The sequence below is a fragment of the Vipera berus genome, assembly GCF_964194415.1.
Source record: "Vipera berus genome assembly, chromosome: 2".
Classification (NCBI taxonomy): Eukaryota; Metazoa; Chordata; class Lepidosauria; order Squamata; family Viperidae; genus Vipera; species Vipera berus.
Window position 1 is genome coordinate 25714470 of NC_138203.1, and position 27680 is coordinate 25742149.

Consider the following 27680-nt stretch of genomic DNA (forward strand, 5'->3'; position numbering starts at 1 on the left):
AATCCTTATTTACAATTTTGAATTTATTCTTTTACCACGGTAATTGAAACAACAGTTATGTTTATTTTTAGGCAAACATCAGTATCCCGATCAAACATTTTGTCAGAAATCAAACTGCAAATCTCACTGGCCTATGGAATTTTACAAATTATACAGTTGCTGTTCGGTGTAGGATTAATGAGTCCCATGAGTCAAGCCCCTGGAGTGAATGGAGCAACAAAGTAACAAGCAGAACAGAAGAACAAGGTAAGAACAACATAGCTAAGTCTGGCATAGAGATTTTATTTGCAGATTTAAACATCTCTAGTCATGGTTAATAAAGGTTAAAGGTAGAACTGTCACTCATGCTTTGGTCTATCACTCTTTGGATTACTGTAATGCACTCTGCATAGGGATGCCCTTGAAGACCACCCAGAAAATTCAACTGGTCTAGGATGCAGCAGCGGGCACCGTAATGGGGGCCCCTAAATTTGTCCATGTAAAACCTCAGTTACGTGAGCAGCATTGGCTTCCAGTTTCTTTCCAGGTGCAATTCGAGGTGTTGGTCATCACCTTCAAAGCTTTATGTGGCACAGGACCAGGTTATCTTTGGGACCACCATCTATGTGTCCTATCAGGTTGGATAGGGTGGGCATGGTTCTAGTCCCTTCTCCTAAATATTGCCATGTGATGGGAGCTGTGTAGCGTGCCTTTCCATGGCTACTCCTTCCCTATGGAACTTTCATCCCCTGGAAGTTCAGCAGGCCCCTATCTGTGAAGTTTTGAGGATCTGGCTTTGCCCCCAAAATGCATGGGAAAAGATTGGATAATTGCACCCATTAGATGTTTGACTTGATGCCAGGTCTTCATTGGTTTTAACTTTTTAATGTGTTTGGTTTTATACTTTCAATATGATTTTATATATTGTTTTAACTTTTCTTGGGAGCCACCCAGAATTGGTTAAAAGATAGGTGGCTGTATAAATGTTTTAAATAAATGAATGAATGAATGAATGAATGAATAAATAAATAAATAAAACCCTTTATATGAAAAGCCACACAAATAATGGCACATATATTGTTTGCACCATACTTATATAGTGGGGCTCATTTAATTTAGCTGGGTTTTAGTTGAGGAAAATATAATTTAAGGGAGACAGGCAGTTGAAAATGATGAAATATAAATACAGAAATAATAAATAGTGCAGATGGCTTTTGTTTTTTGCAAGTGCACATTCCAGCCACAAATGGAATTGTGGATAATGTTGTGGAATCTGTGTTGATATGCTTCTTTCATACACATTTCTTCCCAGTTGACATCCTTTAGAGCAACTTGTTTGGCTGGTGATAGACACAGTTCTATGTTAAATAGCAGAGTGGCACAAATGTGACCTTGGAGAAAATATGCAAAGACCATTAACAGAACATGGGCTTAGTATGGGAAAACAAAAAAAATCGTGAGAAAGAGACTTAAAATGGCTGTGCCTTGATTCTTCCTAGTATGAAAGGAGAGATCCACTAGTTTTCAATATTCTGGGTGGGTTTTTTTAAAGTTTATCAGTAAAGTAGAATTTTAGTCTTTTTTCTGGTGTCTTGTTTCTTGATCTGGCTACCTTGAACGGCTCACACTGATATTGAAAGAAAATTCCGCTTATTTTTAACATATACTGCATGCCTAGAGGTTCTTTGATAGTATGGTTACAGTTGATATCTCTTTTAATTGGATTAAGTATTTCTAGCTAGTCATGATGGCCTGACATATCCAGTTACTAGAATACAGCTGAAACTGGAGCCTTAGAAAAGATGAGAAAGAATTGGGTGTCATTGTGTTCTTGTTAAGTCCAGTGTCTGTTTGCTGTTAGAGAAGACTAACCATTACTTAACCTACAGAAGGGAGTGATGCCTGTCCAAGTGATCTATTTATGCATTTTGTTTTCATATTTTAAAATTTTGTTTCATTTATTCTTAACAGCCCCTTTGAAAGTAGACTTATGGAGAGTAATTGAAACTTTTCATCCTAATGAAAAAAGGGTGCACCTTTTGTGGAAGGTAAACAAATATCAGGACATTTAAAAATTCCAGTTTCTTTTTATGAATGTGTATATAATACACGGCATGACTATAATACACGTCCTCGGACAAGCGCTGGCTCTTCGGCTTTGAAACGGAGATGAGCACCGACCCCTAGAGTCGGAAACGACTAGCACGCATGTGCGGGGGAACCTTTACCTTTACTTTATATAATACACACACACACACACACACACATATATGGTGTTCAAAGTTCTTCTCTGCTTCTTGAGTCTGATATCAGAAGGTTAGGAATCCTGGTTATTACAATTTCTTAAAATGAAATGCTGATATTCCCAACATTGTTTAAATAACAATTACAGATAGTGTTTGAGCTAAAGTATTCATTTAGTGACCATTTGAAGGTACAATGGGAATGAAAAAAGGGACTTATGACCGTTTTTCACACGACCATTGCAACCTCCCCATGGTCAGATGATCAAAATTTGGATGATAGGCAACTGGTTCATACTGATAACAGTTACAGTGTCCCCTGTCGTGTGACCCTCTTTTGCAACCTGCTAACAAGAAGAGTCAATATGGGAACCAGATTGGAGTGAGGAAAAAAAATCCCATGTTTGCCTTTTAATTTATGCTGCTTAACTATTTAGATTTTAACAGTTCTGTTTTAATTGCTTAAATGTGTTTTAATCATTTGCACATTTCTGTGGTGCAAAATTGCCTGGAACTATGAATAACTCTGCAGCTAACATGTACATACTTTTCAAGTGCTCCTTTACAATTTTATTTTTCATGCATTAGGTTTTGAGGAGTCCAGTCATATACATGTTTAACCATTTGTTCTTCTTAATTGCTACTTTAAACTGACCAGGTAAATGAAGAATTCCCATCTTCAGGAATCATAACTGGCTATACAGTAAGATACATTGCAGAAAACAGCAACATTACTTTCGAAAAAAAATACAATCAGAAAGAGCCAGTCATTCTCAGCCTGATGGAGGACGCCTACAATATCAGTTTTATTGCTCATAACAGTGCTGGAGATTCTCCTGAAGCTACTATTAGAGTTCCATCATCAAAACATGAAAAAACAATGAGTAAGTTTATGCAAATACTGTATACAACACACACACACACACACAGAATAAGAAAGTGTTTTTAGTTGTTATTGTTTATATTGTATACTGTATTACTACTTATGTGCCACTGGTGCTTTGTTGCAGTGCATCTGGCAGAGAGAAAGAGAGATTGGAAAGGTTTGTCTCAAAGGTGCTTTTTCAAAAGGCAACTGGACTATGTTTTATCCTTGAGGAAAAAGTTGTTTTGCTTCTCATTCAAGAAACTTCATCAGTTGGGATGATGGGGGTGATGAAGGGGTTAGTTCTCAAAAATCACCTTTGAGACAATCATGACTGGGATGACTGAGCATCTCCATGGACTTTGGAAAGGCTTGCTAAATATATGGATTCTTATCAAGAAGAATATTATCAAATAAATTTGTTGCTACAGTTATATATGCTTCCTCCACTCTAAAATCCAATCTAAAGGTATCTTTTTAAAGAAGAAATAACAAGTGGTTGTTAGGTGAAAATGGCTCTTAACTTTGTTACGTAGATGAATATGTATGTGTGTGTGTTCAAAATTCACCTCAGCAATGTTTCACTGAGAAATAGAAATTTTGGGTTCAGTTGTGATCCTAAGACAAGGACTACCTGTGTTCCAATTTGAGTTGCCATGTTTTCTGTAAGGAAACGGTGAAATTCTCTCTCTCTCTCTCTCTCTCTCTCTCTCTCTCTCTCTCTCTCTCTCTCTCTCTCTCTCTCTCTCTCTCGCTCTCTCTCTCTCCCTCCCTCCCTCCCTCCCTCCCTCCCTCTTATCTAACTATATAAAACCATGCTAGCTAGCTATTACCGTGTGTGTGTGTGTATGTGTGTGTGTGTGTGTGTGTGTGTGTATGTGTATTACCATGCTATAGTTTTCTGTTTCTCTTTGCTGTAAATAACCACTGCCATGCATTGCCAGTTGCAGTTTTAAATTGCTGGCATTTACTCAACCTAGTTAACTTGGGCAATTATTCTCATAGAACCAAAAATTCTTCATCTGAAGGCTTATGCTTTAAATGAGGAAATGCTTTTGAAATGGGATTTAGCAGATTCAGAAATAAATGGTTATCTTATCGAATGGTATGAATTGGAGGAAAACCCATACAAGCGATCTTGGCATAGGATAAGAAATACCACAGAATGGACTTCCCCCAAAGGTATGATTTTAAGGCTACTTGCACATACTATGGGTGGTAGTGCTTTTAAGTATTGTCTTTTTATTTATATACTTTTCAATTATGTCTTATCTTCCCTCCTTGTTTTTCTATTACTAAAGATTGTAAGCCATTGAGAGATTAATTTGGGGATTAGCAATGTACACATAAGGGACGTGGTGGCTCAGTGGGTTAGGATGCTGAGCTTGTCGATCAGATGGTCGGCAGTTTGGCGGGTCAAATCCCGAGTGCCGTGTAACAGAGTGAGTGCCTGTTACTCGTCCCAGCTTCTGCCAACCTAGCAGTTTGAAAGCACGTAAAAATGCAAGTAGAAAAATAGGGACCACTATGGTGGGAAGATAACAGCATTCCGTGCACCTCTGGCGTCTAGTCATGCCAGCCACATGACCACGGAGACGTCCTTGGACAAGCGCTGGCTCTTCGGCTTTGAAACGGAGATGAGCACCGCCCCCTAGAGTTTAAAACGACTAGCACAGACGTGCGGGGGAACCTTTACCTTTACCTTTACTATATTCTGAAGATTGACCAGATTGTCCTCCATTGCTGCTTAAACTGAGTTATGCAATTCAGTAGGCACACAACACTTTTGGCATAAAGAAATGGATGTTTTGAATGTATTGCTTCATGTAATTATGTTCTGCTCCTCTGCCAAGATAGTTCTGGAGTTCCAAAAGTGGCTTAAAAAATCAATCAAAAAGAAAAAGACTCTCTGAGTCTCTTGATAGCCTCTTTGGCTCCGAGTTCATTTCCCCCTGTGATCATTGTTCTTAATTAGTTCCAGGGAACAGATAGAGGAAGAACTTTCCCATGCTGTTGTTGATTCTTCAGAAACTAATAATAGAAGCTTTTGACCTGGTTTTATCTCAATGTTAAATGCTTTTGGTTTAATTGCAGCTACTTTAGAAGGCTTTTTTGTGCTTAAAGATTTTAGCCTTCCACATATGACTTAAGAGATTTCTGCTTACATGCTGCTTGGTGCTGTGGTAGATTTTGGAAAATATGCAGGGTATAAATGCATATTCATATGAATAGAATTAGTAAGAATATAAAGTTAGTCCTAAATGTAGCAATCTAGTTTAGAAGATTCTTCTTGGAAACTGCTTGTTCATCTTGATTCACGTTGCATATTCTAGTTCCACGATGTCCAGCAGGGAAATGAATATGTGTAAAGCATTTTTATGCTAGATTGGTATGTTAACTTATCTGTGTGACAGGTGAAATAAAGAGACAAAGTGCAACAGGGGGTGGGCAGGAGAGGTCAAAAATATCTACGGCACATTTTATAGCATGTGTAAAAACACTATGGCTTTAATTACACAGTCCATGGCTGCCATTTTGACACCGCCCCCCCCCACCCCCCCACCCCTGTGGATGACTCCTGGATTTGGAAATACATACTAAGCACAGTACAAGGGTAAAGTCTCTACCAAGAGTTTGAAGCCTTCATTTTCATGTTTTACTTTTCTGCCTTTCTTGGCAGCGTAGTGTGAAAGGACCAATTAATAGGATTCTTGCTAGTAACCTTGAAAGAAGGATAATATTCTATTACTTTTGTTTTCTTCCAGGAATCTTTAAAGAATGTAAATGCTATAATTTTTCAGTATACCCTTTGTGTAAAGATGAAATACAAAAGCCCAGTTCCATCAGTATCTACTTCCATGAAGATGGTACGTATAAACAGTGGTTCTCGACTGAGAGGGAGTGAATTCATGGATTAACAAATTCAAAGGAAGTCTGAACTTGCTTACCTCTTTGAAAATAGTAGAGGGTCACTGAGCAAAAGCTTTGGTGGGCAATAGCATCCAAACAAAACGGTTACCTCCATCATATATGAGACTTAACTGTCACATGTTAGTATCAGCCACTTTTAAGGCAAGAATTTTCCTAAATTTTCCATTTTAATCTGTTTTATATATATATATTAGTATTATCTTCCTAGGCCAGTGGCCTATGTTGTTCTGTATATATGTGGTACATAGCATTTCCAAAGTATCAAAACTCTGTTGCTTGCCATGGGCATTTTTGTTGGAAGAACTATTTCCTAATTAACTGCTAAGATATTTTGAAACTGTTAAAAGTTATTCTGTATGATTTAGTCCCATCTAGTGGTCCTCGCCCTGAACTGGAAAATGTTGGTAAAGATTATGCCACCATAAAATGGAAAGAAATTCCAAAATCAGAAAGGAATGGTGTGATTATTAACTATACTATAATATATAAAACAGACAACCAACAACTGGGTATGTATGCAAACTGAAACAAAAGAACAGCCATTGCCAATGCTTTAACTTCAGAGGTCTGCTTCCTTAGTCTGAGATAGCCTTTATTTAAACTTGGTGCTAAGTGTTTTAAAATCATTTCTCTTAGTATCTCTGTCTTTGCCTCTGTCTGTCTGTCTCTGTGTGTTCATCTCATCTAGCTATCTTTGTACAACTATTTAATCCTAAATCTGTCCTAGAGACACACTCTGCTTTCTCATCTCTACTGACCATAAGGCAAAAGAGGCTGTACACGTACCCCATTAGGGTACATCACAGCCTGGAATAATCTGAGTCAGCTTCTTCCAATTCTTTTTGGTCTTATGTTCTTTGCTTCTTTAATATATTTCCTGTTAACTTTGGTTTCCTAAACTTTTTCTAAAGCTTGTAGGAAAAGTGTTTGTTGTTACTAAAGGATGGTCCTAGTTTATTCCAAATGGCAAACTGAGTACCTCTACTGAAAAATACCTAGCTTTCTATCTCCAAAGTGCTTTTTCAAAAGACAACTGGACCCTGTTTTTTGGGATAGCCATGACCTGGATGACTGAGAATTTCCACAGACCCTTGGCTTTATAATAATGTCATTATAGAATGATGTATAGTTGTGGCATTATTTTACCCTATTGCTTAGCTGCTTTTCCCAAGGGCTCCCTGTTGTGTAGCTGGTTCTTTGCAGGCAATAAGCAAGACGGAAGGTTCCAAACAGAAACATGCTTTATTGGAGTCAAGCAGAACAGAACTGAAACAGTGGCTGCTGCGCAGCTACTTATACGGTTGGCCACTAGGTGGTGGCCAATAGGTTTAAAGGAACCCATTCCCGCCCAAATCAACCAATGATATTCCTGGAGACAACAAGTCTGGCTTAGTCCGTAGCTGTTACACAGACACACCATTGAGTAACTGTTAAGGAGCATTTAAACAGACACGTGTATCAGTAGAAGCAAAAAACCCCCAATATGTTACACCCCTCCCCCCTAGAATGTACACACATTATTTACTAACATAAACTTGAAGATATTTTGGTGGTCTAAGAGACCGCTCAGAACGCCTGGGTGTTCTGGGAAACTCCTGGTCTACCTGCTTGCTGGCCGGGCTGGGTAGACCAGGACTCTTGTGTTCAAGTGAGTCAAATTGACTCGAATTCCTTTGGCTGGCCATTCCTGGTCGGCCCAAACCAAAGTCCAGTGGAATAGCTGGGTCAGCGGAGCTGCTGCACAATTCGGGTTCTCCTTCCCCATCTGGAGACCCAATTTGAACTTCCGGACTGTGTCCATCTACGGCCACCTCCCCATTGTAAGGTCTGAAGGAATCCTCAGAGTGTTTGAACTGCTCTGTGAAACTGCTGGTTAACGGCTCTTGTTGTGGACCTACTGAGGAGTCCTTGGTTAGTGACTGTTCAACAAACCGCCGTTGCAACTGATCAATATATTGGCGAATGACTCCCCCCCCTTCCAGGACCACCTTGTAGGAGAGGGGTCCTGAGATCTTAACAGTTTTAGTGGGCACCCACAAAGCCCCATGCCTGTAGTTCTGAGCCCACACCCAATCACCCACTTGCAACCCCCTTGGTGCCTTTGGGTGTGCGGTGTCTGCTGCTACTCAGTCAGGGTGCAACCTGTCCAGTTTCATGATCAGTCTTCTTCCCCAGCGGAGCTCTGCTGGGCTTTTGCCTGTGGCTTTGCATGGCATAGTGTGCTGGCATAGCAAGAAATTAGCCAGCCTATGGTGCCAATCCCCTGAAACTATGTGTTTTAGTGACTCTGTCGTATGCACCATGCGTTCTGCCTGCCCATTAGTAGAGGGGTGAAAAGGAGCCAATGTTGCATGCCTTATGAGGTTGGCCCTCAAGAAGGCCTGAAATTTGGACGCTGTGAACTGGGTCCCGTTGTCTGAGACTAAGACGTCCAGCAGCCCATGTGTAGCAAAAAGCTTCCTAAGCACCTGGATGGTCCTAGCAGTAGTCATAGTGGTTATAGGAATTACTTCCAACCATTTAGAGTGGCTGTTGACCACTATCAAAAACATCTGTCCCTGAAAGGGCCCAGTGAAGTCAGTGTGAATCCTTGACCATGTTCTCCTCCCATCGGTGGACAGGGGCCTGCGCCATCTCTGGTCTGGACTGTTGACATGTGTAACACCCATGTACTTGGGCTTCGATAGCCTTATCTAACCCTGGCCACCAAAGGTAGCTCCGTGCCAGCGCCTTCATCCAGACAATACCAGGATGGCCCTCATGCAGAGACTGGAGCACTCTGTGCCTTAATGAACTGGGAACAATAACCCTGCTTCCCCAAAGAATGCACCATTTATTTATTTATTTATTTATTTATTATTTATTTATTTATTTATTTATTTATTTGGATTTATATACCGCCCCTCTCCCAAGGGACTCGGGGCGGTGTACAGGGCAATTAAACACTATGAACAACACATAATATACAAAAATTAAAATGAAATTAAACCAAATAGCCAATATAAAACACATTCTAAAATTTAAAATTTTTAAAATTTAAGATCTAAAATCCCAGTCCCTCAGTCCAGGCTGGCAAGTTCAAATAGCCAAGTCTTAGGTCGCGGCGGAAAGAGCAAAGGTCGGGAGCCATCTGGAGCTCAACAGGGAGCTGATTCCAGAGGGCAGGCGTGCCCACAGAGAATGCTGTCCCCCTGGGGGCCGCCAGTCAACATTCCCTGACCGGGACTTCCGGTGGCGACGCGGCGCCGAAGACAGCCGGCTCCGGGCTGTCCGCTTCGCAGCTGTGTTTATCCACCTAAAACAGCGCCGATCAGCTGTTTAGGTGGATTTGAAGCCCCCTCCTCGGGAGAAGAGGAGGGGGTGAGGCCCCAGGTAGGGGTTGAGCTCTCCGGGGCCGCCTGAGCTGTAAGTTTGGGCGGCTGAAGGATTGAGCCCCCCCGAAGCCTGGGTTGCTCCGAGCTGCGCAGCGTCTCTGCTCCGTGAATTTTGGAGCGGAGCCAGGCGCTAGCAACCACCCCTGCCAGAAGGAAAGACTTTCGAATAACAAGGTGCAGGCAGAGCGGTACAGGAGGTCAAGGTGAAGTGGACTTTTACTTTTACTCCCTGGCTCAATGGATTTTTTAGCTTTAAAGTGAAAGTACGCAATAAGTGAAAGTTGGGCAAGATGGCGGCTAAATCTTCTTCTAAAGTTCTTCGGAGTGCGGGAACTTCCCCGGTGCAACAGACATCGTTGCAAGCTTTGCTTCCTCCTGCACCTCCTGTGGCATTGATGCTTAAGGACTTACAAGATGCCTTTGCAAAGCAATCCCAGGTAATGTCAGAAATGATGGATGATAAGATGGTAAAGCTGGAGGAGAAACTGGAGAAATTGGAGGAGAGGATGGAAGAGAAGTTTAGTGCAATGGAGGAGAGGATGGAAGAGAAGTTCAGTGCAATGAGGGTAGACATTTTGTCTACAATTGAAAGCGTGGCTGAATGTGTGCAACGTTTGGACGAAAAAGTGGAGGATCTTAGTCAAAAGAACTCTATATTAGAAGTAAAGGTACTGGAGAATGAAAATTTAAGGGATAAAATGGACGGAGAATTGAGCCTTGTCCAGTACCATCAGATGCAGTATGCTATTAGAATCAGGGGCTTAAAAGAGAATCCTAAAGAAGACTTAAAGCAGCTGATTTCTGAGGCTTTGGAAGCAGTATTGGGCCAGCCAGCATCTGAAATAGAGGCAAGCATGGATAAAATTTTTCGTGTTAATTCATGGATTGCAAGGCAGAGGAAGCTACCTAGAGATGTGGTGGTCTATTTTACAAAGAGAGCAACTAGAGATGAAGTTATTCAAGCTGCTTATGATACTAAGGTTGTGGTTGCTGAGCAAGAAGTCCTGGTTCTAAAAGAGATTCCTCCAAAGATTTTAAGGAGAAGGAAAGATTTTGCATTTCTTGCACAGGAACTTAAGCAACGTGATATCAAGTTTAGATGGGAGATTCCAGTCGGATTGGTGGTGATGCACGAAGGTAAAAGATATCGTCTGGTTACCGTGGCTCAGGCGCGTGATTTCTACAGCAATGTTTTAAAAGCAACCCCTCTATCACTCTTGGAAGCTGCAAAGGGATCTGGAGAGGGAAAATCTCAAGATGCTGAAGGGGGACAGACAGAGGAGAATGGTGCTGGAGGGGATCAAATTACAGTTTCATCGGCTGTTGTTGGAGAGCAGAGGTTGACGCGTGCCGCTTTAAGACGAGCAAGACAAGTACAAGAGCAAAATCAGCAGAAGTTTATGGAACTTTCAAAGCGTACTTACAGTGAAGCTGTGGGAGGAGCGCGGCCCAAAAAAGTTGCAGGGGCCATTGAAGATGTGCTCCAAAAGCTTCGGGGCGCCAAGCATGGCGACTAAATTTCTAACCTGGAATGTCAATGGATTAAACTCACCACAGAAAAGAAAGAAAGTTTTTCACTATTTAAAGCAATTTAAGATTGATGTTATATGTTTGCAAGAAACGCATATTAGGGTTATGGACCAAAAGTATTTATCGAACTCAAGGTTGGGCATGCAATTTGTTGCCTCTGCGATGAATAAGAAAAATGGAGTGGTTGTCTACGTTAAAAGTACTCTAACAGCGGAACTAATTGAAGTAGATAAGCAAGGAAGATATGTTATGATAGATTTGCTGTTAGAAGGTAAAAAAAACGCTTCTAGTTGGACTGTATGCTCCTAATCAACAACAAGCTGATTTTTTTAGTTTACTTCACACAAAGGTTACCCAATTGGATTACAAATCGTTTATTTTTATGGGGGACTGGAATGGTGTTTTGGACGTACAGATGGATAAGGCTGGTTCTTTTAAGCGTGTTCCGAGTCATGCCAGATTGCCTAAATCTTTTTTCGAAATGAAGGATGATTTGGAACTGCGAGATATTTGGCGTGACACTCATCTACATGAAAAGGATTATACTTTTTTTTCTGACAGACATCAATCTTTTTCCAGGATTGATTTTATTTTGCTGACTAATGATTTTTTTTCTAGGATTAAGAAGGTAAAGATCTGTGCAAGAACTATTTCTGACCATAGTCCAGTTTGGTTAGAGATCAATAAGGACAATAGGGATAGGCGCTCGTGGCGCGTAAATGAGAATTTGTTTAGAAATCAGAGAAATGTGGAAGAATGTAAACAGCAGATGAAGGATTTCTTTGAAATTAATATGAATAAGGATACCTCTATGGACATGGTTTGGGATGCTAGCAAGGCCTACATGAGAGGGGTGTTGATATATATGAATAATAAATGCAGACGTACTTTGGAAGTTAGAAGGAAAGAACTGGAGAATGAAATTAGGGAAAAAGAAAAGGCCCTAATCGTGAACCCATTGGATGTGAAGACTAAGGAGGTTATTAACCTATTAAGAGGACAATTTGATAAGTTGATGGCTGATCAAGTGGCAACCAATTTACGGTTTGCTAGGCATAATACTTTTTGCAATGCTAATAAGCCAGGTAGATGGCTAGCTTACAGATTAAGGAAAAAGCAAAGGGCTTCTAATATAGATAAAATTGAATATAAGGGAAAGGTTGTGTTTCAACAGGATCTTATTAAGGAAGCTTTTGTGGATTTTTATTCTAAATTATATGCTAAGGAGAAGATTAATGAAAAAGACATTGATGTATATTTGGAGAATGCTAGCATCCCGGTTCTTACGCAAGCACAAAAGGAGGAGATTAATCAATTGATAACAGAAGAAGAAATTCTTATAGCAATTAAGGAATTGAAGGTGGATAAAGCACCAGGTACGGATGGTTTGACTGCGGCTTATTACAAAAATTTACAATTGGAATTGATAAAGCCGTTAAAGAAACTGTTCCAGACAATTCAGAGAGGGGGAAAGGTGCCTCCGTCTTGGAGAACTGCTTTTATCTCTTTGATTCCAAAGGAAGATCAAGATGCTACTCAAGTAAAAAACTATAGACCGATATCACTTTTAAATACAGATTACAAGATATTTGCTAAGGTGTTGGCTAACAGATTGATGAGGGTTCTGCAACAGGTGATTCATGGGGATCAAACTGGGTTTATTAGTGGTAGGCAAATGAAAAATAATGTGAGGCATATAGTTGATGTGATAGAGTTTTTGGAGAGGAACAACCAGATCCCTGCGGCGCTAATTTTTCTAGATGCTGAAAAAGCTTTTGATCAATTGAATTGGCAATTTTTGTTGAAAGTTCTAGATAAAATGAATTTTGGGGATAAATTTTTGCAACCAATTAGGGCATTATATCAAAAACAAACTGCCCGAATAATAGTTAACAATAGTTTGACTGAAGCATGTAATATTGAGAAGGGCACAAGGCAAGGGTGTCCATTATCGCCTTTATTATTTGTGTTAACATTGGAGATATTATTGGTAAAAATACGGAATTCGGAAAGAATTAAGGGTATACAAATTAGAGATCAGGATTATAGATTGAGAGCGTTCGCAGATGATCTGGTTGTTACGGTGACCCAGCCGGAGAACTCTGTTGTGGACCTGATGGAGATAATAACGCGATATGGGAAGGTTTCTGGATTTAAAGTTAATGCACAAAAAACTAAAATTCTGGCCAAAAATATGACAGTATCGCAAAAGGCTCTTTTAGAAGGATTAACTGGATTTGAGATTGCTAAAAGGGTCAAATATTTGGGGGTGTTTTTGTCACCCTCTAATACAAAGTTATATAAAAATAACTATGAAAAATTATGGGGAAAAATTCAAAAAGAAATGGAGAGTTGGGAAAAATTGCAATTGTCTTTGCTGGGAAGAATCGCAGCAGTGAAAATGAATGTCCTGCCTAAATTTCTATTCTTATTTCAAATGATACCGGTTCTTAAAAAAGATTCTAATTTGGAAGAATGGCAACGGGGTATCAATAAATTTGTTTGGGCAGGGAAAAGGCCACGAGTTAAACTTAAGATTATGCAAGATACTCGTGAAAGAGGTGGACTCAAAATGCCTAATCTTAAATTATATTATGAAGCTGCTGCGTTATCAGGAATAAGTGATTGGATTAATTTGACACAAGAGAGATTATTAAATCTTGAGGGCCACGACTTGTTATTTGGCTGGCATGCATATTTGTTGTATGATAAGAAGGTAGATAATGTATTTAAAGTGCATATTCTAAGACAGGCATTGTTGAGAGTTTGGAAGAAGTATAGACATAAGTTAGACTGCAAGATGCCATTGTGGGCAATTCCAAAACACGCAATAGAAAACATAAACGTTGGTTTCAAGCATGATGTGACTACGTATAAGGAGATTTTAAACTTGGAAAGAAGTGTCTGGTGTTTAAAATCGTATAACCTCTTGCGAGATGAGAAGATTGTTCAAACTTGGTTTCAATATACTCAGTTACGGGCCAGGTGGAAAGAAGATCAGAAAACTGGTTTTGCAATGACTGACGAAAATTTGATAAAGCAAATTAGAAATCAGGGTCCAGCACATATCGAACGAATATATCTTGCATTGATAGAAATTGACTCAGAAACAGAACTTGTTAAAGATTGTATGATAAAATGGGCCCAGAATATTCAAGAAGTTATTACAATGGACACATGGGAAGAGATCTGGGTGAGGAACGTAAAATTTACACAAGCTCAAAACCTAAGAGAGAATTTTTATAAAATGTTTTATAGATGGCATTTAGATCCTAAAAAGCTTGCAAGTATGTATCCGAATTATCAGCCAAAATGCTGGAGGTGTGGTGGCGAAGATGCAACATATTTTCACATATGGTGGACCTGCAAAAAGGTTAAGGCTTTTTGGATAAAAATTTGGTGGAATATGCAGAAGATCTTTAAGCAAAGGATAAAGTTTTGTCCGCAATTGTTTTTATTGGGCATAATTACAGATGCTACTGTTGTGGACATTAAGTTGATGTTGAACTTAATCACAGCAGCAAGACTCTTAATAGGTCAATATTGGAAAAAGGAGGAACTGCCAACTATAGAAGAATGGACTCTAAAAGTTTCTGACCTGGCGGAAATGGCAAAGATTTCGGCTTACTTGAAAGATCATTCGCAAGAACGTTATATTATGGAGTGGAAAAAGTGGATTGATTATATCCAGAACAAATATGGGACTAAAAAGTTTTATTTAGCATTTGAATAAGTCTTCTTTTCTTTTTTTTCCCTTTTTATATGTAATATTAGTATTGCTTGTAGTCATTTCATATGAGCTAGAGTGCGATAGAATTAATAGTTTATTGTTGTTAGCATATGGATGTTTATGATTGTTCCTTGTTTTTATACCTTGTACTTAGCTCTGGGAAGTCGGGGGGGAGGGGGAAGGGGGGGAGGGGTAGGGAGGGATAGGTAGGGGTGGGGGGAGGGGGGATGGTTAAAGATAAAATGTATTTTAAAACTTTTCAATAAAAAAAAAATCCCTGACCGACGGCACCCTGAGGAGGCCCTCTCTGTGGGAGCACACAAGACAGTTCATGTCTACATGTGAAATAGCTCTGGAACTCTGGTTAAGGGCTATTTTCCAGCCATCTGGTGTGAACCCAGGACAGCACCCTGCTTAAAATTTTCTGCTGCTGTTTCCGTAGTGACATCCCCTGCATGGAGAGGAAGTTCTGGCAAATCTTGAATGGACAAGATACAAGCGGCTGGAGCCGGGTCTGGCTCCACGTGTAACAATGGCAACCTGCTAAGGCCGTCTGCGTGGCCCATGTCTTTGCCAGGTTTGTGGATCAGCCTGTAGCTGTAGGCTGACATAAAAATGGACTACCTTAACATTCTGGGGGAAAGTATTTGAGGCATCTGCCTGTCTGTGATAAAAAGTCCCAGCAATGGCTTGTGGTCAGTGAAGACCATGAATTTGTGGCCGTATAAATAGTGGTGGAATTTTTTAATCCCGGCCACGATGGCCAAAGCCTCTGTCAATCTGAGCATAATTGCGCTCAGCCGAGGACAAGGTCCTTGAATAGTAAGCAATAGAGGACTGAGTCCCATCATCTGACAAATGGCTTAGTACAGCCCCCACCCCATAAGGGGATGCGTCACATGCAATACAAACTGGCAAGTTTTCATTAAAGTGTGTGAGCACTGAATTTGAGGACAGTAGTGATTTTACTGCCTTAAAACTGTTTTCCTGGACCTTGGTCCACTTTCATGGGGTGTTCTTGTCTAAGAGCCGGTGTAACGGCTCTGCCACTGCGGCCTTGTTTGGAAGGAATGCATGGTAAAAATTTAGGAGGCCCAGGAATGCCTGGAGCTCTCCTTTAGATCTGGGGCTTGGTGCCAGCTGAATTGCCTGCAGTTTTGACTCTGCAGGATGGATGCCTTCAGCATCGATATGGAACCCCAGGAATTCAGTGGAAGGGACCCCAATTTTGCATTTGTCCCTCCTCAGCTTGAGTCCCGCTGTGCGGAACTGCTGAAGGATGGCTTTGAGCCACCTTGCCAGGACCTCAATGGACTCTCCAGCAATGAGTACGTCAAAATAGGGGCAGACCCCTGGAATACCCTTGAGCATATGCTCCATGACTCCCTGGAAGATCCCTGGGGCTGCGCTAACTTCGAACTGGAGTCGCTTGACCTTAAAAGCCACCCTATGTGTCACAATTGTTTGTGCAGCCACTGTGACCTCATCCACTGGTAATTGCTGTTAGACCTGTGCCAAATCTAACTTAGCAAACATGCTACCCCCTTGCAGTGATGCCAATATGTGGGTATGCATGCTGCTGCAGTGCCCGGTTAATGGTGCACTTGTAATCAGCACAAATCCTGATCTCCCCATTGGCCTTAAGTAGCGTAACAATAGGAGTTTCCCACTCCCCCCCATCTACGGGCTGTAGTACCCCCTGACTGACTAGCTTGTCCAGCTCTGCATTGATTTTGTGCTTTAAGGCAAAAGGCACGCGACGGGGCTTAACCCTAATTGGGGTTATGGAGGGATCAAGTTTAAAGGCTATCGGAGGGCCCTTGTGCTCTCCCAGGCTTGTGTCAAAAAAATCTGCGAATTCTTTGTATACTGATGCCAAGTTCGCCGATTGTGTCTGGTGAATTCTGGTCACTTGAATGCCCAGTGCATCAAACCAATCAAGCCCAATGAGGCTTGTTCTCTGGCCTTCCACCACAATGACATCTAGGGGCCCCCAAAACCCCTTGAAATGTACAGCCACAGTGGCCTCGCCCTTGATGATTACTTGGGAATTCTGGAAGTCTGTTAAAATAATGTCAGATGGCCGAAGCTTGGCCTATCTCTTGCTGCGGCTGCACATGAACCGGAAAGTCTCAAGTGAAATAATGGAGACAGCTGAACCAGTGTCCAGTTTCATCCTGCAAGGAACACCTTGCAGCTCAACTTGTAGTTAAAGTTTTTGTTTAAGGGGGCAGAGAGCTCCTGTGTGGCAGACACTCCTGCAGCTGGAGCAGAACCCTACTCTATGCTGCCCGGGCCCCCCGGTACCTCTCCTGAACAGCTCATCCGGTTGGCGGTCCTTCTGGTGACCTCTACAGATGGCTGCAATGTGGCCGGATTTCCCACAGGCCTGACATGTGGCTGTCGTGAATTTGCAGTCTGCTTGTGTGTGGCGGCTGCCACAGCCCAAACATCGAAAAAGAGAACTGCCTTGTAAACGGGTCTCTGTTCCTTGTCTTGGTACCATTGAATCTTGTCAACTTGGTGGTCAGAGTCGATGTATTCTCTTTGTTCGGCGTCCTCATGGTGGATGGCTTCTTCGTATGGTGTGCTTTTGGTGGGCCGCAACACCTTCACAACCCCGGTGGTGGCTTTATCTGCCATGACCTCTTTCAAAGCTTCTTGTAGCGAGAGAGTCTTCTTCGCAAAAAGTTTTTGTTGGAGCTCTCTACTACTGAGTCCACAGACAAGTCGATCTTGCAGTCTTTCTTCCCAGTCCATGAATTGACAAAGACGCTTGTCTCAATGCTGCGATGAACTCTGTGGCCGTCTCGCCAGGTTGTTGTTCTCACTGTTTGAATACATGCCTCCATGCTATCACTGATAGCTTTGGTTGAAAATGGCCACCGAGCAGTTTCTTCAGGTCAACATAAGTAACGGACTCCAGCTGGGCCGGTGTGACTAAGTTCTCAGCGATGTCGAACATTGCAGGTCTGCACACAGAGAGGAGTGTTGCAGCCTTCGGACCATCTTCAGTGACTTGATTTGCCCGGAGGTAGTTTTCTACCCTTGAAATGTAGGACAACCATCTCTCCGGGTGCGTAACATTGAATTCTTTGAGCTTTCTAACCTTCGACATGGTGAGAAGTCTTTGCGGCTCATGTCTTGCATTGCCTCGTGCTGCTGGCTTCTTCGTAGGCCCAGGGACTGATCCTCAGGGTGGGGTGGTCTCCAGCATGGCTTGCTAGGCAGACCGAGGGAGGGGAACGCTGTCCCTACCAGGCACTGTGCTGGTCTCACCTCCTAGTGACTTCAGGCTCTTACGAAGAAGCAGCATCCCACCTTCATCGCCAGTGTTGTGTAGCTGGTTCTTTGCAGGCAATAAATGAAACAGAAACATGCTTTATTGGAGTCAAGCAGAACAGAACTGAAACAGTGGGTGCTGCGCAGCTACTTATACAGTTGGCCACTAGGTGGCAGCCAATAGGTTTAAAGGAACCCCTTCCCACCCCAAATCAACCAATGATATTCCTGGAGACAATAAGTCTGGCTTAGTCTGTAGCTGTTACATAGACACCATTGAGTAACCATTAAGCAGCATTTAAACAGACATGTGAATCAGTACAAACAAAAACCCCCAATACATTACACTGCCCGTAAAAAATAATTATAGGAGGAGGCTGTCATTAGTTAAATCTACTAGGTTAGACTAGGATACCCTTGTCCATTCAAAATGAAAGGTTTTTGATGGCTCACAGTATTTATAATAGATGCAATATGGTTGCATGCTACTGCAATGACTTGAGGAGAGTAGAAAGGGAGCTTCGTTATAAACAATTATATCATAGTTAAGTCAGAAAAAGATAAGCTCAGCTGTCAAATTCAGATCATGATGCAGAAATACAGAATCAATGCTGGAGTACCTCAGTGCTTTGTGAAAGTGCCTCAATTGTCACTTTGTTCAAGTACACAGTATTAGCAAACCAATAGCATTTCCACCTTTGAAGTTAGCAAATCAGCAAATCATGCAGGCAATTGAATTTCATTTTCTGAACCTTTTTGCTGCTATCTAATGCAGAGGTCCCCAACCTTTTGGGCACCAGGAACCGGTTCCGTGGAAAGAGGTTTTTCCGTGGACCGGAGGGGGAGTGGTTTTTTGTGCTGCCTGAATCCTGTGGATGGGGCTTTATTTGTTTGTGCAAACAGGTTGCTGGCATGCCACGGCCTGATACTGGTCCACAGATTGGGCGTTGGGGACCCCTGATCTAATGGTTAACTTGATTTTTTTTAATCCAGATTTTGTAGCCCTAATCGGCTGAATCCATCACCACCCCGGGTTTGCAAAAATTAATAGGCTTGACATCAATATTCCAGTGAGAATAATTGCAAGGACAACATCTGCTATGCCTGCCTTGGGGTGGGGAGGGCAAGCAAAATAAGTGTCAGATTCCAAATATTTTATAGGGACGCAGTGGCTCAGTGGGTTAGGACGCTGAGCTTGTCGATCAGAAGGTCGGAAGTTTGGCGGGTCGAATCCCGAGTGCTGCGTAGCAGAGTGAGCGCCTGTTACTTGTCCCAGCTTCTGCCAACCTAGCAGTTCGAAAGCACGTAAAAATGCAAGTAGAAAAATAGGGACCACTACGGTGGGAAGGTAACAGCGTTCCGTGCGCCTCTGGCGTCTAGTCATGCCGGCCACATGACCACGGAGACGTCCTCGGACAAGCGCTGGCTCTTCGGCTTTGAAACGGAGATGAGCACCGGCCCCTAGAGTTGGAAACGACTAGCACGCATGTGCGGGGGAACATTTACCTTTACCTTTAAGTGATGATTTTGTGGAATTATCTTATTTTGCAAATATCTATTGAGAAATAAAATAGCTCTGAAGAAGTCTTATCAGCCAGCCTGAAGGATTGCTATTGATCGTGCTCAATTTAGTAGAAAGGCAGGGTGTAAATAAAATCATTTTAAAAAAATGTGTGTCTGTGCACTCACAAACATCTCCCAATTAGATATCATAGAAGAATGGCTGAAGGGATAGCAGTTGTGAGTATCCTGCTATAGTGTAAACACAATAGGATATTACTTACAGCACTTAAGTGCTCACGAGATGCTTTTCTAATCTGTCCTTTAAACAGATATGAGTTGCTCTTTTTAGTAGCTGGGAAGCCAAAAGCTATGGCTCACACTGCCTCTCTATTGATTGGCTTTATACTTTGGAATTGTTTCAGAGAGTGGTGGTTAAAAATACAGCAGAATGAAAGGCAGGGAAAAGAAATGACCTACAGAAATATTTTTTAGGCATAATTGCTCAGGGCCTTTCTCCTCCTTTTATTATAAATCACATAGAGTCTGAAACAGCATAAAAACACTTGGAATGAATGAAACAGTGAAAGAGGCTTGAAGGGATGGCAGCTCTTTTACGCTGGGTGAGATGACCACTTAACCTTCCATTTATGTCTTAATAGAAGAAACTGTGAATGGCAGTATCCTGAAGTACAAACTTAAGTCTCTGCAACCCATCACCAATTACAAAGTTTTGATTAAGGCAAACACCATCATTGGAGGAAAAACTGGAAGTGAACTGTCTTTTTTTACTCTGCTACTTAGTAAGTTATTCAAGGCAAATAGCTTTTCTCTTCATATATCATTTTACTTAAGACATGTTTGTGTTGTTTTTAACTAGAAAGAATCCAATGACTTTAGATGTGTGAAAATGAGATAATGCCAATTTTCTTCTACCACTGGAAAAGCTAGAAACATTAAAGAGTAGCATTTTTAACGTGTTCCTTTTAGAGTTTAATGACCTCTAAAGATTCTGTAGAAAAGTTACATTATTTTAGTCACAATAACCAGATGAAAAATTCAAAGTAAGGAGAAGCTAGAGCCATACCCTTAGCTCACCTATCTGTACAAATATGTATTTCTCTCTTTCTTGGATGCAATCTCATGGAATCAATCCCACCATTTTCATTGATCCCTATGTTTAAAATGTCACTTGAAACTCTTGACCTAAAATATTTGGAATTTGACATTTTAATTTGCTTCCCCCCGTCTGTAGGTACAACAGACATTATCCTTGCAGTTATCTTCATTGGAATATTCATGACATGCCTCTTAGGTTTTGGACTATTGTGGGCTTTAAAATATAAAATGTGAGTATATTTTTAAATGATTGAAAATGAAATGTCAAAAAACAATAATATGGTCCAGGCATTTATACAAGTACTTGTTTTGGCTAATATATAATCTAATATATAATCTCAGTCTCCAGTAGTTCAAGATTGTTGGCATTTTATTTTTTTTACTTTTCTTTCATCTATGAAAGTGCTGAGATTATTTTTCATCTATCTCACTTTGTGAAGTGAACGTTGCTTAAATTGCTGGGTTTAGTTGAAGCTATGTGACAAGACCTTTGGCAAATCGCAATCCAACCTCTTTGCAATTCCCCCTTTCATTAGTTACATGAAACTCCTTCTTAACACAATCTAAAGTTTTCATTTTTCTCCAGATGGCTGCAATTTTCCACTGAAGGAGCTTTGAATGATTCAATACTTTATATTCCCAAGCATAGCATTCACATATCCAACTTCCCTTGCCCAAATATTGGGTTCCTTAGGTTATTTAATTTTAATTTAATTTTAATTTAATAACATTTATATACCGCCCTTCTCCCTGAGGACTCAGGGCGGTTCACAGGGCAGAATAAAATAGCGAATACAAACATTAAAATAAGATTAAACAAATTGCCCTAGTTAAAAACAATATAAATACAACACTAAAAACCCCCAGAAAAGTTAAAAAACGAAAAATAAAATAACCCCAACACTCCCCCTCAGGCTAGGCCGGCTTGTACAAACAGAAATGTCTTGAGATCGCGACGAAAGGAGCGAAGATCGGGCGCCATCCGGAGCTCAACCGGTAGCTGATTCCACAGCTCCGGAGCGCCCACAGAGAAGGATCTCCCCCTGGGGGCCACCAATCGGCATTCTCTGATCGGTGGCACCCTGAGGAGGCCCTCTCTGTGGGAACGCACAGGGCGCAGGGAGCTTGATGCCGGCAGCAGATGTTCCCTGAGGTACTCCGGCCCCATGCCATGGAGTGCTTTAAATACCGTTACCAGTACCTTGAATCTCACCCGGAAGACAACTGGCAACCAATGCAGCTCACGGAGCAGAGGCGTAACGTGGGAGTATCGGGAGGCTCCCAACACCACTCTCGCGGCTGCATTCTGTACCAGTTGGAGCTTCCGAGTAGTCCTCAAGGGCAGCCCCATGTAGAGAGCGTTGCAGTAGTCCAGACGAGAGGACACGAGCGCATGAGTGACCGTGCATAAATCGTCCCGGCTAAGATAGGGCCGCAACTGACGCACCAGGCGAACCTGTGCGAAGGCCCCCCTAGTCACGGCTCCTATATACAAGATAATTTTAGAGCTAGCCTTAAGCAGGGATCAGGTGAAGTCTCCCCTTCCATATTCATTGGCACAGTGCCTTGAAGTTATTGGATCATCTTCAGAATGTTGGACCATTGCATACATTTCCTCCAAACCTAAACAAACATAATATTGTTATGTTATGTTATGTTATGTTATGTTATGTTATGTTATGTTATGTTATGTTATGTTTATAATCATAATCATAATAGTAAACTTGGAAGGGACCTTGGAGGTCATCTAGCCCAACCCCCTGCTCAGGCAGGAAACCCTATAACATTTCATAAAAATGGCTGTCCAGTCTCTTCTTAAAAACTTCCAGTGTTGGAGCATTCACAGCTTCTGGAGGCAGGTTGTTCCACTGGTTGTTGTTGTTGTTTTTATTGAAAAGTTTTACAAAATTTTAATAATAACCCCCCCTCCCCATCAACCCTCCCCCCTTCCCTCCCCCCCCCGGACTTCCCAAACCAGAATACAGGGTATTACATATAGCAATCTTATGAAGCATTCACGGCTTTTGGAGGCAGGTTGTTCCACTGATTAATTGTTCTAACTGTCAGGAAGTTTCTCCTCAGTTCTAGGTTGCTTCTCTCTTTGGTTAGTTTCCATCCATTGCTTCTTGTCCTGCCTTCAGGTGCTTTGGAGAATAGCTTGGCTCCCTCTTTTTTGTGGCAGCCCCTGAGATATTGGAAGACTGCTATCATGTTCCCTCTTGCCCTTCTCTTCATTAAACTAGACATACCCAATTCCAGCAACCATTCCTTATATGTTTTAGCCTCCAATCCCCTGATCATCTTTGTAACTCTTCTCTGTACTCTTTCTAGAGTCTCAACATCTTTTTTACATCATAGTGTCCAAAACTGGATGCAGTATTCCAAGTGTGGCCTTGCCAAGGCATTGTAAAGTGGTATTAACACTTCACGTGATCTTGATTCTATTCCTCTGTTAATGCAGCCTAGCACTGTGTTGGGTTTTTTTGGCAGCTGCAGCACACTGCTGGCTCATAGTTAAATGATTGTCCCTTAGGACTCCAAGATCTCTCTCACAGTTACTACTATTGAGCAAGATACCACCTATACTATTCCTGTGCATTTGGTTTTTCTTGTCTAAATGTAGAACCTTACTTTTTTCACCACTGAATTTCATTTTGTTAGATAGAGCCCAATGTTCGAGTTTGTCAAGATCCTTCTATATCTTAGGCCTATCTTCTGGAGTGTTGGCTATTGCTTGGTGTCGTCTGAAAATTTGATGAGTTTTCCATCTATTCCCTCATCCAAATCATTGATGAAAATGTTGAAGACCACTGGCCCCAGAACAGAGCCCTGGGGCACTGCACTGCACCCTTCCCTCCATGTAGTTGTAGTTCCATTGAGGACCTCACGTGGAATATGGCCGGTCAGCCAGCTACAAATCCATTTGGTGGTGATGCTGTCTAACCCACATTTTTCTATCATATCAAGTAGTAGGTTGTGGTCTACTTTATCAAATGCCTTACTGAAGTCCAAGTAAATTATATCCACAGCTTTCCTCTGGTCCACTAATTTTGTCACCTGGTCAAAGAATGCAATAAGACTTGTCTGGCATGATCTGTTTTTGACAAATCCATGTTGGCTTTTGGTAATGACTTTGTTTGCCTCTAGGTGTTCTCTGATTCATTGCTTGATTATCTTTTCCAGAATCTTCCTGGGTATTGAGGTCAGGCTGATAAGTCTGTAGTTTCCTGGATCCATTTTTCCTCCCTTTTTTGAAGATAGGGACTACATCAGCTCTTTTCCAGTCCTCTGGTAGTTCCCCAGTGCTCCAAGATCTTTGAAAAATATAGTTCAGTGGTTCTGAGATACATCTGCCAGTTCCTTGAGAACCTTGGGATGTAATCCATCTGGTCCTGGATTATGTTATGTTATGTAATATTTAATATATTATCAAGAAGGGAATAAGGTAAAGGTAAAGGTTCCCCTGCAGATGCATGCTAGTCGTTTCCAACTCTAGGGGCCGGTGCTCATCTCCGTTTCAAAGCCGAAGAGCCAGCGCTTGTCCGAGGACATCTCCGTGGTCATGTGGCTGGCATGACTAGATGCCAAAGGCGCATGGAACGCTGTTACCTTCCCACCGTAGTTGTCCCTATTTTTCTACTTGCATTTTTACGTGCTTTCAAACTGCTAGGTTGGCAGAAGCTGGGACGAGTAACAGGCGTTCACTCTGTTACGCGGCACTTGGGATTCAACCTGCCAAACTGCTGACCTTCTGATCGACAAGCTCAGCGTCCTAACCCACTGAGCCACTGCATCCCTACTTAAGAAGGGAATACAAGTATCCAAAGTTCCCTCAGAATAGTCTAAACATCCAAAATGTTTCAAATTAGGAGAGCAAATAAAAGGAAGGGGACCTTTGTTTATTTAATAATAAGGTTTATATGGATATCCAACTCACTCACAGCTACTCAGAGTGGTTTATAAAGATAAGATCCCAAATTCAAAACCAAAATAATAAATAATATTACTAATATCACTAATAAAGGAACCTTAAATTCTTAGAATCTGCATTTTTCCTGTCTCTAACCGAAAGAAGTGACTAGGCTGTGGACTAGCTTGAGCAGGGCTGTTGGTCCAGGAAAGGGTATAATAGATGCACAATCTACAATTGTGCAAAGGCCCGCCTAGCCATGAGTGCCACCTGTTCCTCGAACAGGAGTGGTGAGCCCAGGAGAACCCCCAGATTAAGCACCAGGAACATCTGGGGCAGTGCAACTTCATCCAGCATCAAAGATGACAATTCTCTATAAACCAAAGAACGCAATCCCAAAACCAGTCTGTTTTGCCAGGGTTCAGTTTCAGCTCATTGCTCCTCATCCAGACTTTAACAGCCTCCAGCCTAAAGAGGGAAGTTGTGGCATCGCTTAACTCAACATGGACTGAGATATACAGCTGAGTATCGTCATCATACTGATAATATGTCATCTCATAGGGATGGCTGATCTTGCCCAGAATCTTCATGTAGACATCAGATAGAAATGTTCCAAACCCTGTGAAAATCCATAAAGCAGGGACTGAAGTTCAAGTCTCTTGGTTCCATTCTTCAAATGCAAGTATTGGAGAACTAAATCAGTTTGCTTTTGTTTTATCAGGATAAAACGAATTTGCTGGCCTCAGATTCCACGTCCTGTAATAGCAAGTTGCCCTGCTGTATCTCAGGTAAGGACTGGGCAGGCTGTGAGAAATTGATTGTCATGGCCCAGAACTTTCCCTAGTCCTTATGCAATTAGGAAAATAGCCCCTAACCTTTGCATTGGTTGTCCTTAGTGATGCTGCCACCTCCCATTCTTCTTCCTCTATCTTGCCTTCCTTCTATAAATACAATTTGTCTTTAGACCCAAGAGTGAGCTTGCAGTATCTTCTGTTCTGGCCACATTAACTAAATTGCGTACTGAAGTTGGTGAACACATGAAAGAATGACCATATTACGTAAACAATTAGAGGGCAGAGGGATTCCCGGGAAAAAATCTTATCAATAGTTTGCTTGCCTGATTGAATGAAGAAGCAACGGCTCATGGGATACAACCATCTGAGTAGTTACTCTTCTTTCTGATGTTGCCACAACCATGTGGACAGTAACAGCAGTAGAATTGTTTATTTTTTTATTTTTCTCCTATGTACATCCTCTTTGCTGATGGTTATTTTCATTTTCACTAGTAAAGGAAGCTTAAATTCTTAGAATCTGCATTTTTCCTGTCTTCAACAGAAAGTCATATTGGGGAACTTATCTTCTGAGGACGACATCAATATTTTGAAAATAGATACTTGCAGTGAGAACGAGTTGCCATTGCTGAATCCTAAAAACTGCTTCAAACAAGCAAATGTTACTGCAGAAATTAAGGTTGCTGGTCAAGGGACTTTTTGCAGTGGAGAATACAAAGCTCTAGAATGGTTTCTCTCAGAATCACCTTTGAACCATGACTTTAAGAATCAAACATTTCTAACTACAAGAAGGGATTCTGAAAGTTCTGCAAAAGAAGAAATGAAATATCAGGAAAATTTACAGGAGAAATCTGAATTTAATTCATATTTGAAAAACTCTGTTCAAGAGAGTTCCTGGATTGCGAGAATGTAGACAAAATACAAAAGAAACTGAAACCCAGCCTGCTTCTTTGGACTGTTGTAGTGCTGGGGATCCTTACGTAGCACCAGATACAGTTAAATTACTGTCAAAGTATTAATTACAAAATGTATTTTTTTTAAAAAAAAATTATGGGGCACCCTGCTTGTAACTGCTATTTTATTAAATAGTGAGCGTGTAATTTCTGCATGTTTTTTTTAATTATTGCATAAATTTGTTTGACTTGATTGTTAGGTAGGTATAAAACATTCACACCAGGGTGTCATGTTTCATGGCTGCTCTGTTTCCTAATAAAATATAATGATAAGTTGAATAGAAAAAAGTGGTTTGAGAAACTTTGGATATAGAAGAAAATGCTGTTAGGAGTTGAACAATATCCACACATCCTTACTTTTTGACCCAAAGAGCTGAAAATATATTTTTTTCTATTTAAACAGTTGGTTAATGCATCAGGCTAGAACTTAGGAGACTCTATTAGCCCTTCCTTTGGGCCAGTCATTCTCTGTCAGCCTAGCCCACCTCATATGGTTGTTGTGGAGAAACTAGGAGGAGTTAATTATAAAAGAATGAAGGCAGAATAAAATCTAATAAAAATAAAATATATTTCTTGGATATGTTTTTTGTTGCAAATACAGTCAAAGCTATGCCTTCTTAACATTTTTGTTATCACAGATCTCAAATATGGAGGGGAAAATGAAGTCATATAATTGTCGATCAAGACAATTGAATGTGTTCTAAAGATTGGTATAAAAAGGTGATGTAGAAATAAATATAATATATATTCTATCATTTGTATTTGTACTCAGTGGTTGAAATGTTTTCAATCTATCAAAAAAAAATAATGTAAACCTAGAAAGGTCACTTTAAAGAGTTCATATTTTATATAATGTCAAGAGTTCAAGGTTTCTTGGGTAAAAGTTGTTTCTATTGATGCCATAATGCTTTGCCTGAATAAGTGGTTCTCAGAAGTGTCAGTCTGTCTCTCTCTCTTAAACTATTCATAATTTACCCAGTGTTGAGATGAACTAGAGTTTCTTGGAACAGAAAGATTAGAAGAAAAAAAACTTCAAATGGTTGCAATGAAGTGATAAGGGTATTTAGAAGCTATGCTTTGGCCTAAATAGGTGTTTATCAGAAGTGTTAATCTCTCTGTACATTACATTATTTCACAATCTACCCAGCGTTGAGATGAATTAGATTTTCTTGGAACAGAAAGATTAGAAGAAAAAAGGAAGAAAGAAGTCAAATGATTGCAATGAAGTGATAAGGGTGTTTAGAAGTTCTGAAGTAGCTAAGAAGCTACTATCAAATCTTGTTTCCCCCCCCCACCTGAGAAAGCACTTCCTCATTTTGCATATTACTTACTGCACTGCTGGACACATCTGATATGAGGATCTGTTAATAGCTTTCAAATCTATAGAATTGTGACCATGACATAAAAATGACTTTGTTCCTGATAAGAGGAGAAAGGATAAGATCTGAATTCTCCATCCCACAGAGCCTGATT

At 41.1% G+C, this 27680-nt stretch overlaps 1 protein-coding gene across 1 annotated transcript; it reads left to right on the forward strand.

Moving 5' to 3' along the window:
• The first annotated feature begins 223 nt into the window (after positions 1-223).
• Positions 224-27348, forward strand: IL31RA (interleukin 31 receptor A). The gene is made up of 10 exons (XM_081318217.1): positions 224-246; positions 1951-2027; positions 2881-3106; positions 4093-4269; positions 5853-5954; positions 6384-6527; positions 20097-20237; positions 20690-20783; positions 25185-25251; positions 25799-27348. The coding sequence occupies exons 3-10, from the start codon at positions 3004-3006 to the stop codon at positions 26165-26167; spliced, it is 1197 nt and encodes a 398-aa protein (XP_081174343.1). The 5' UTR covers positions 224-246; positions 1951-2027; positions 2881-3003; the 3' UTR covers positions 26168-27348.
• Positions 27349-27680: the final 332 nt, after the last annotated feature.

Coding starts and splice junctions, on each gene's coding strand:
- IL31RA (XM_081318217.1), top strand. CDS start 3,004: ATGGAGGACGCCTACAATATCAGTTTTATTGCTCATAACAGTGCTGGA. Junction 6,528..20,096: donor AACAGACAACCAACAACTGG/GTATGTATGCAA, acceptor ATGTCTTAATAG/AAGAAACTGTGAATGGCAGT. Junction 25,252..25,798: donor GTTGCCCTGCTGTATCTCAG/GTAAGGACTGGG, acceptor TGTCTTCAACAG/AAAGTCATATTGGGGAACTT.